We start from the raw sequence: 10,117 nt of genomic DNA, 5'->3' as shown, positions 1-10,117 counted from the left end.
AACTCAGAAATCTGCCTGCCTCTGCCTCCCGAGTGCTGGGATTAAAGGCGTGTGCCACCACTGCCCGGTAGTAGTGGCACATCCTTAAATGCCTTCTTCCTTCTATCCAAAGGCTAGTGGGGCGCCCTGGCCCTTTTTAAACACATGAAGGCAGGAGCTAGTCTCCACTCTGCAGTGCATCCTCTAGCACTCCGGCAAAGGTGTGTGGTGTTCGTTTGCTTTGTTGGCTCCTTTTTTGTGCTGAGGATAGAACTGACCCTACCACCATGGTTTTTCTTCTTCCCAAGACAAGTCAGGTGTGGTAGTGTACACACTTTATCAGAGACAGGTGGATCTCCATGACTTCAGGCCAGCCTGGTCTACCTAGCAAGTTGCAGCCAGCAAAGGCTACATGGTGAAACCTTGCCTCAAACAAACAAACAAACAAACAAACAGAAAACAACAACAAATGACCCTTTAATACAATTGAAATGTCTTAGTTAAATAAATGACTTGTAAAACCCTATGTGACCCTGGAGAGGGGGATCGGTGGACCATCTACAACAATGTTGCTTTCTGCTGCTCCAAGCTGAGGATTCCCTGGGAGGTAAGCAGCAGGCAGCCCCATAGTCCAAGTACAGCAGACCACAAACCATGGAGAAGATGTGCTTTACCGAGCCCTACACGGGTGCTCTGCTTGCCTTTTTAAAGCACTGTCCAGACAACCTCAGAGAAAGCAAACAGGAACAGACAGGCTATAGTAGCCTAGGAGATGGGCTTACAGACATTAAGCTATAGTAGCCTAGGAGATGGACTTACAGACATTAAGCTATAGTAGCCTAGGAGATGGACTTACAGACATTAAGCCCCCAACGAGGTCTGTGGCATGGGGATCATCCTGAGGATTAAACTGTGGTGAGTACAGCTCAGTGGTTCTCAGAATATCCAGCACTCGGTTCAAGGCTTCTGTCACAGGCACAGGACTGTTTTCCTGGGCAGCATTGATAATATTGATTACCTGCATCATGGAAATAGAAAACTTGAGTTCTGTAACCTTCAAAACAGAGAGCAATCTAGAGTCAGGCTGATAATAGTCTGTGATTGTGCCACAGACACACGTTAATCTTAGGTACCCATCTTTCTCTGTCTCTGTCACCCATCCTTTCTCCAGAGGAGACAACATTATACAACTGAAAGAGCATTCTCATTGTTACTTTTCTGTCAGAGAAACAATTTTCTGGGGGTCCAGGGGCCTGCATACTCAGTGAAGACCGACCTTGGTGATGGGTGCCTCAATCATCATAGAATGTATCCGGGCCAAAGAGGAATGTCTTCTCTGATTGGAAACTGTGGAGAAAGGGGTGAAAAATCAGGGTGTGCCCAACCTTGGGCATACGTCTAGATACCCAGGGCTTCACACCCTCCCTTCCTGGGTTTCAGTGTGCTCAGCTGCATACAGAGGCATAGATAGGAGTAATGGCATGCTGGCCGAGCTTCCCCTTCTGTCCTTCCTCTGCTTCCTTCACTTCTAGGATGCACATATGATGTTCTGGAAGACAGCTCCATACCATATAAGGCACTGGATTAAGCCTTATCAATTCATCTCTGGTTCAAATGCCCAAGGATCTCTCTACTGCTTCCTTCTGGTGTTTAATCTAGGCTAATCACAGGCAGCAACACCACAGGCAGGCTCTCATGGTCATGGCCAAGCATGGCTGCTCTGCAATGAGGGAAGCCTGGATAATGTGCACCAGGAAAAGAATGTTCCCAGAGTCCCGAGTGTCTATGGACACCCCACTGTTAAGGTTCCAAAATGTCAGGGAGGATTAGAGACTCCAAAAATATGGCGCCTCAGCCTCAACTTGCCTTCAGATAAACAGGCCCAAAGAGATATTGGCCAAGGCTACCCAGGCCACGAAGCCTCAAATGCTGTCAGTTTAGAGGACCAACAAAACTGCACATGGCTACTAACATGACATTTCATACAGTAAAGTCACTAAACAAAGCCCCCACTTTGTTATCACTGTCAGAAAAGGGTTTGTCCTTACTTAGGAATATAATAAAAGTGCTTATCAGGACCAGAATAGAGAGCGGTGGATAGCAGGCATTGCACCCTTGGAAATTTCTAAGAGGGATTTCTAGGAATGTAAAGTAAACGTGTTAACTAGCTTGACTTAGTCATTTCACAATTATGCACAGTCTAAAATAGCATGCTATCTGTGATAATATACACAAGTCTAACATCTGTCAACTAAAAGAAAACTTTATTTTAAAATTAACTTGAAAAAATCAAATAGCATAAATACAATGAAGTAAGAGATAAAGAAAAAAAACCAAACATGTCTATGTCTACAGAGGACTCTTGAGAATCTGCGAACGTGCTCACTCTTCGGTTCTTAGACCCAGTAAATAAGTCCACCAAGTTACTGAGTAAAGGCCAGTACACTACACCCACTGCATCTCTACACACGCATGTCACAGAGTTGGACATGAACGTGGTTTCCTGTGCAGGGGGAGCTCCCAAGGCCAAGCCCTAGCCGAGGAGCTGCTGGCAGCTGACAGGAAGGGAGGATGGAACGAGGTTCTGGCAGGCCCTATGACCATGGAGATGCCAGAAGCACTGAATGGACTCAGAGGGTTCATTAAAAGAAAAAGAGGTGGGGTGTGAATTTGGGACATCTATGCTAATGCAGACCAGGCTGGCTTCAAACAAGAGATCTGCCTGCCTCTACCTCTCAGATACTGGGATTAAAGGTGTGTACCACCACCTCCAGGCTAAATGATGTTGGTTTAGTAAGAGTTTTACAATCTCCAAATTAGGCTTGCAATTCCAAAGGGTGAGTTTCCACAGTAAACTGCAAACGAAATGGAATCTATCCTTCCAAATTACCGAATATGTGACTCCTGTCAGGACAGCAGATTAGCGGACAAATCTATCTACTGCTTACAGTTTGAAAATCATATAGAGTACCTAGTGCCTGCTTCCTCCATCTTTCCTTACTCTTGACTCATTTCAAAGGCTCACAGTGGGGTCTACCTGTGTGGAGCACTCATATAGGGGCCTTCTCTTGCTGTGACTGTGCAGTGCATGGAGACAGGGAGTGAAGCTCCAGGGTGGGGCATCATCCTGTGCTCAGGTCACACAGTGCAGCGCCCCCACTCACCGTCACTTGTTCTGGAGGAAACCGCTTTGGCGTCCATCGAATGTTTCCTTCTGTCCTTATGTTTGCCTGCCTGGCTATCTGTGGAAACAATTAAGCTACATCTTTACAGAGATGTCAGTGACATATGAGCACAAGACAGCAAACTAAATATTAAGCATCTACAGGTGTTCAAACCTGAATGGCAGGCATTACGACCCCACGGAAGCCAGCACTGTGCACAGACACGGGCTACACATACCTTGGTTTTGAGTGGCTCCATTTTCTCAAAGTCCAAATTTTACAGAGTCCAAAGACATGAGGAAATACCCAGACCAGACGACCTCAGTAGAGGCTCTCCTACTGTACTTACATAAAACAGAGGCATTTCCTCCTCATTTACCCTTGTCCCAAAAGAGAACCAAACCTTTATTTTCTCAGCACCATCCTGGGAGAAAGTTCTTCTGTTTCCTAGGGTCACATGTGGAGCACAAAGTGTGAGTGCAGTGTTAGGATCATTTGCCTTTCTCCCTGACTCTGTTTTCACTGCTATTCGAGGCTCCAAATAGGAGTTCTAGGAACTCCTCTCTAGCCCTTGTCCCGAACGGCCACTTCCTGTCTGCCCCTCTGTGTACCTGTGGGTGCCTTGTGTGGGGCTGAGAGCTTAGTGAACAACAACTTATGTCCCAGAGCAGCCAGCGTGTGAGTGCAGGGAGCACAGGGCAGAGTCTGCTCTGCCCACGATGTGGTGGAGCTCTCGGCCTCGCCTGGCACCCTTATCCAATTCTTTTTCCTCTGCCCAAGGCATGATCCCAGTACAGACCTCAAGTGCTCCTCCTTCCACATCATGCAACAGGTTCATCCCCCGTTTCTGTTCCGAAGTGCTGGGAATGGAACTCCCAGCCTTGAGCATGTAGGCAAGCGTGCTCCAGCACAAGTCTGCTCTTAGCTTCCTGGCCCAGCAAAGGCAGAGTCTCTCCTCTATGTGCACGTGTGTGGACGTGCAAAGGCCACAGATGGGTAGTTCCTTGCTGCTGGCATCTTACTGAACCCGGGGAGCCCTCTTTCTGGCTACTTCGATCTGCAGAAGCTGCACTCTCCTGTCTTTCTGTCCACCTTACTATTTCTTCTTCCACTTTTACATGCTATCTTCTTCCTCGGCCCCTAGCATTTCCAAAGGCTGGATTCCAAACGTTCTGGCCTCACTCTTTTCTTTTAGGTAGACGCAACCTCCTTCAGAGACTTGAAGTGCCAGGGTTGGGGGATACCCAGGGGGCCCCCACCCAGAGCAGGAGAGGAGGGGTGAAGGGAACAGGATGTAAAGTGAATAAGTAAAAAAATTAAATCAAAACAAAACAAAACAAACAACCCCCCTGCCTGCTTCCTGTTCTAATTCCCACGTGCGGTTTTACCCCATCCTCTCCTGAATATCAGATTTACATCTTGATGGGCCACTGGCCAGCTCCATTTGGACACTTTTCAGCTACTGTTAAGTTAACTCATTATCCAAAATGAACTTATCTTTTGCTAACTCTGCTCTTTATACCCAAGCACTAGACAGGATGTACCCACCTGACCAATTCTCTCCCACAACCAGCAGAACTAAATAAACCCTATCATCAGATCTTTGCTCACCATCCTCAGGACCAGCCTCCAACTCCCCGGGTGGCACTCAGAGCCCTGCAGAGCTACCCCTGACTCTGGATCTCCAGCAAGGCTTTATTGTTGTGTCTGTCCATCCCCCAAACATCTCCACCTTGGTACAGACTGCTTTTTGGAATACACGTTTCTCATGTTGCCTCCTTTCCCTCTTTAACTCTGCTCCTCTAGGAGATGTAGCTTAGGTACTGTAAACTTTGGGAAACCTTCCCTGTATGTCTCCTCATCCCATCCCATCAGGGTACAGTAACAACTGGCTTTACTGTCTTGCCAACCGTGAATAATCTGGGGTCAGAACAGTCTTTCCTGGATGGCCAAGAACATACCTAGCACACAGCAGATACTCAGCAAACACACGCCTGCTTTGCATGACCCCTACACTATCCTGTGCACAGATGAAAGGACTGCCAAGCATAATCACTCAAGAGTCTAGCCAGAGTATTAACTCCCTGGCCTTCAGAGGCAGGTGCAGTCTGCCTGGTATTTCTTTCTGGTCTTTAGCTCAGCCCAACTACTCACATCTCGGGAACAGCCTTGACATCTGTGAAGTGACAGTATCCAGGCCCCAGATGCTCATTCCTTCAGGTAGCACCTCCTCTCAGCCATATGCAGTGATTTCCCCTTCTGGGCTGTGAATTGTTTCTGTTCCCTTTCATCCTCTCAACAAACATTTCCCAAGTGCTTACACTGTAGCCACAGCTAGGGCTGGAGCTGTAGTTCGGATCTTGACTACCTGTCAAAGTACTATGTGGTAAAAGGCTGCCCCTCCCAACCAGGACGGTGCATTTGGGTCTAAGAACCTCACAGTTCATTTGCTCCCTATGTCTGTCTGTCTTTCTTTTCTTTTCTCTTTTCTCTTTTTTCTCTTCTTTTCTCTTCTCTCTTTCTCTTCTCTCTTCCTTTCCCTTTCTTTCTTCCTTTCTTTCTTTCTTTCTTTCTGTTTGTTTTTCGAGACAGGGTTTCTCTGTATAGCCCTGGCTGTCCTGGAACTCACTCTGTAGACCAAGCTGGCCTCTAACTCAGAAATCCGCCTGCCTCTACCTCCTAACTGCTGGGATTAAAGGCGTGCACTACCACGCCTGGCCCCCCTATGTCTTTCTTAAGGATTAACTCTGAGAGCCAGGCAATGAGGCACAGGGTCAAGGTATACAGACTGCCTTTAAGAGAGTCAGGCCATCTGCTCAGGCCCCGGCCTTTTCCTCTATTTTGCCCCCTGGCCAAGAAGTAACGGTTCCCCTTTACCACATTCTCCCACAATGTGTTGCCTCACTGGAAGCCTAAAGCCAACAAGGGTAAATGATGATGGACCAAACCCTCCAAAATGGTGAGCCAAAATAAATGAGCCTTTTCTCTTTATAAGTTAGTTATTTCAGATAGTCCTTTGCAGTACTGGGGATATGATAATGGATAGGACAGAGTTATGTCCTCAAAAGGGGGTGGGGTCTAGTGGGGAGCAAGGCAGGGAACACAATTATTAATGACTTTGCAGTGAAGGGAGAGCTGGAGCAGAACAAGGCAGAAAGCACCATGCAATCAGGATGGGGCTATGGAGAGGCGAGAGAGGAGGAGATCCAATTTCCACAGAGACACTTTAAAGCTAATTATCTATGTAAATCCTAGATCCTCTGCTCCCAACAGCCCTGTCAAGAATGCTGTCCCCACTGTGTCCCTTAGCTCTCTGTACATGACTCTAGGGCAAGTTCCACCCAGTAGGCTGCAGGTGGGCAGACATGCCTCGACATGGCCCAGCTCCCATATGTAGCCCTAGGGCACACACGCACGCCCAGGGGAGCAATGAGTAAGCATGAGAGTCATTTCTAAAAGACCGCAACCTCTGAAGAAGCACCATGCCCAGGGGCTCACAGTAGTGGACACTCAACACATAACACACCACTCTGATGTGGTACCATGCTTATACATGGAAACAACTCCAAACAGGCCGCCATGCCAGGGCGTGGGCTTAACACTATCTGCAACTCTGTTCTTGGTTTTCTGATCTATAAAATGGGATCCTTAAACTCTGGTCAGAGACATTAGCATTTCTGTAGCCTGATAGGACAACCCAGGAAATTCTGGAGAAGCAGTGTTGGGCAATAGAAATCAGTGTCTCCAGTCAGCACCCTAATGACACGGACCCTTTGGCCTGGAAGCAGGAATTCCAGTCTGAATGTGAGAAAGCTGGAGTCAGGTTATCTTACTCAACATACCCACAGGTTACTGTGCTGTGATCTTGGCACACTGCTAATACATGTGATCAGGCACCCAGCAAAAGAGGCCTGTGACAAGTGCCAACCTGCCAGTCCCAGTATTAGACAATGGTACCAGAGCTTATCATGTGACAGCAAGTCAGAACAATCAAAATCTATACACTGTCACTACAACCATTTTGTATCTTTAGTGAGCTATAGCACTGTCTGAAAATTACACATAGGCTAAGAAAAATGTAATGTGTGGGGACTTTATTATTTTCCTAGACACCCAGACTCTCAATGTCCATTCTCTTGACTAGGGAGTTCCAGGACCTCCTTTTACAGAAGTGGGGAATCCAGGGACTGCCTGGCTCCACACGTGAGTAGCAGGTAGCCTAGGCCTAGCCAAATGAGCAAGTGAAACTAGAAGCAAGGTCTTGAGCCTGGATCTGCCAGAGCCAGTGGTGGCCAACCACGGTGTTCCTGTGGCATGCTCAGCTCAGAGGGAGACAGCTTCCCAGTGTCCCTGGGTTCCCGACTCCTTCCCAAACTGGTTCTTAGACTCCCTTACCCAATCTGTAAGGGGCTCTATTTCCTTCCAATAAGCCCCACTTCTGCATGAGGACTTCTGGTGTGGGCCTAATAGCCCCAAATGCCCCACTGTGGCAAAACAGCCCCCACACCCTCAGGGATACAACTATTCCACTGCCCGCCCAGGAATGAAGATGGATCAGGCAGTGGCTCATCAGGGTGACAGCAGCAGCTCCTACGGAAGCACTCATCAAGTCCAAGCACAAACGGTGTAGCGCATGAGGCTGAGGTGGGAGCCTCCTACCTCAACCTGTACTTGCCCTGGCCACCCACTGATGGCCTCCCAAGCCCAGCTCTGTCATTTCCTGTGCCTAGCTCTCAGCTGTCATTTAACTCTCTTGGCACTTGTTTTTCCATCTCTATTAAAGGAGTGTTGATAATAGTCATGCCCACGTCTCAGGACTGCTCTGAAGAACTAAAACCAGCAAAATACCACTAACAACAAAACCAAGTGATGTGCTCTGAGAGCGGCAGCACAGAACTGCGTGGCAGGCTCTGTCTGCCACTTCTAGTCCCCTGAGGCTTGGCTTCTGCCTCATTTTTCTGTCTTAGTGTCTCTTTGCTCCATGCCCTCTGTGCCATCCAGCTCTTCCCTGCTTAACCCCTCTTCTTCTGTCAGGCACTCACTTGCAGGGATTTGCCTCCCACTCTGTCTGTCATTCTCTCCTGCAGTAACCTTGATGCTCTTCCCTTTACACCTGGGCTCCACCTTATCAGGCCACATCCTCAGCACTCAATGATGCTTTTCTGGTCAGAAACATCTGCATCTTCAGTCCTTACCTCTTTGAAAAACCTAGGAACTGGTGGCTATCAGATGTTCAAAGTAGATCACTAATACCAGGGCCACACAGCTGAAGAGGACCATAGTCACCCTTCCCAGGCCTATGGCCACCCCTAGGTCCCTGGGCTCACTCAGATCGGCTCTCTGGTCTGCCTTTTCTCCACTTCTCTCTAGCCCTGTGTCAGCACACTTGTTCCCCTTCTCCTCACTGTTATCTCATTTTTCTGGTCAATGTTTCCTCTCCTCTCAGTCTTGATGTGAGAACACATCCTTCCATGTGAGCAGCTGCAGACACAATGTAGGGACTTCTTAGAAGTTCTGAAACCCTCAGAGACTCCCTAAGGATAAAAAGCCTGATTTCCTTCCTGGCCTTTAAGGACCATGATTAATTCAAGCTCCTTATCCAGTCTCCAACGACTGTTCCCTCTTCCACAGCACCTGATGGCGAGTCCTTACAGACATCCCCTTATCTGTGTGGGCAAGAGCAACAAGTAGCTTGCCAAAGCCATGACTTATGTGTGAGGGAAGCAAGCCCTCCGAGGCAGAGAGAAGCCTGTGCAGTAGGACAGATGGTGTCTGAGGCATGATTAGAAGACACGAGATGAAGCAACTCCGATGACACCTATGGGCTGGTAGTGATCACATTAGCCCAGTGGACGGTGTCCCTGCTAATGCACTTTGATAATCCACTCAACCCTGTCTGCCCTAAAGCTCAGCTCAGGTTATAAAGTCCTACTTCATCCTACGTGTCTGCCTGCATATACACCGTGCAGTAGGTAATCATTCTCTCCACACAGGCTGCACCCGTCCTAGGCACTGGTCAAGATGCCCACAGCACTCCAGTCCTCACACCACGCTGGGCTGGGCTGGGCTGGGCCACAAGAATAGGGTCCCACCACTGCACAAAGCAGGCCAATCACAGGAAGGACCTGTGAATCCCCCCACCCCCAAATGCTCAACCTTGAGAATGAATAGGGCCTCATACCTGTTTGACTGTCAGTCTGAACACACTCAGTTGTGGTCTCAACCTAAAAATGGATTTTACAAGCCATTAGTTTTGATCGTGTAGAGTTTGCTTGTGCACTCGCGTCCCGGGCTCCCTTTACCTACCTTATTGTTGCCATTGCACACTCTGATAATGGACACATAGTGTCTGATTTTTCTGTAAGTAGAAAACAATACATTATTTTTCTCCTGACTCTAATTTGGGGGATAGATAGTAGTTTTTCATTATGAAAAGAATATTTCCTTTTAGCAATATATGAAATGCTTTCAGAGCATTTTCTTCTAAAAAATTGTGTGTGTGTGTGTGTGTGTGTGTGTGTGTGTGTGTGAAAGCCATCAATAAATGAACCAAACTTTACAAATACCATTTTATGTCCTTGGGGAAAAAGGAAACGATTTCAGCAGTCACTGCCCTAGGGTTTTGTTTGTTTTGTTTTTTAGTTTGGTTTATTGAGACAGGGTTTCTCTGTGTAGCCCTGGCTGTCCTGGAACTCACTTTGTAGACCAGGCTGGCCTCAAATTCAGAAATCCGCCTGCCTCTGCCCCTCAAGTGCTAGGATTAAAGGTGTGCGCCACCACTGCCCGGCTACTGCCCTAGTTTTGACAACAGACAATACAAACACACATATACTTTTACAGTGTACTACGTTAGCCTCTCATTTCCTAGTGAGTCGTTGATACTGATGCTCTCAAGTTCCAGCAGTCTGCTTACAGTCAGTCACAGAGGTGACCACAGGTCACACAGGCCACACAGGCCACACAGGCCACACAGG

At 47.9% G+C, this 10,117-nt stretch overlaps 1 protein-coding gene across 3 annotated transcripts in view; it reads right to left on the bottom strand.

The window, feature by feature from the left end:
- Positions 1–10,117, bottom strand: part of Pde8a (phosphodiesterase 8A) — a 122,981-nt gene that overhangs the window by 15,572 nt on the left and 97,292 nt on the right. For all 3 annotated transcript variants that reach the window (XM_021166273.2, XM_029479193.1, XM_021166274.2), the window contains exons 10-14: positions 9,450–9,501; positions 9,325–9,367; positions 3,144–3,221; positions 1,256–1,326; positions 836–997 (exon numbers count right to left, since the gene is read on the bottom strand). In XM_021166273.2, coding sequence (XP_021021932.1) covers positions 836–997; positions 1,256–1,326; positions 3,144–3,221; positions 9,325–9,367; positions 9,450–9,501 — 406 coding nt within the window. The remainder of the gene's footprint in view (positions 1–835; positions 998–1,255; positions 1,327–3,143; positions 3,222–9,324; positions 9,368–9,449; positions 9,502–10,117) is intronic.

This window comes from Mus caroli, chromosome 7 (assembly GCF_900094665.2).
Source record: "Mus caroli chromosome 7, CAROLI_EIJ_v1.1, whole genome shotgun sequence".
NCBI classification, from domain to species: Eukaryota; Metazoa; Chordata; class Mammalia; order Rodentia; family Muridae; genus Mus; species Mus caroli.
Note: the sequence above shows the minus strand (reverse complement) of the source record. Positions and strands in the feature narration are given on the sequence as shown.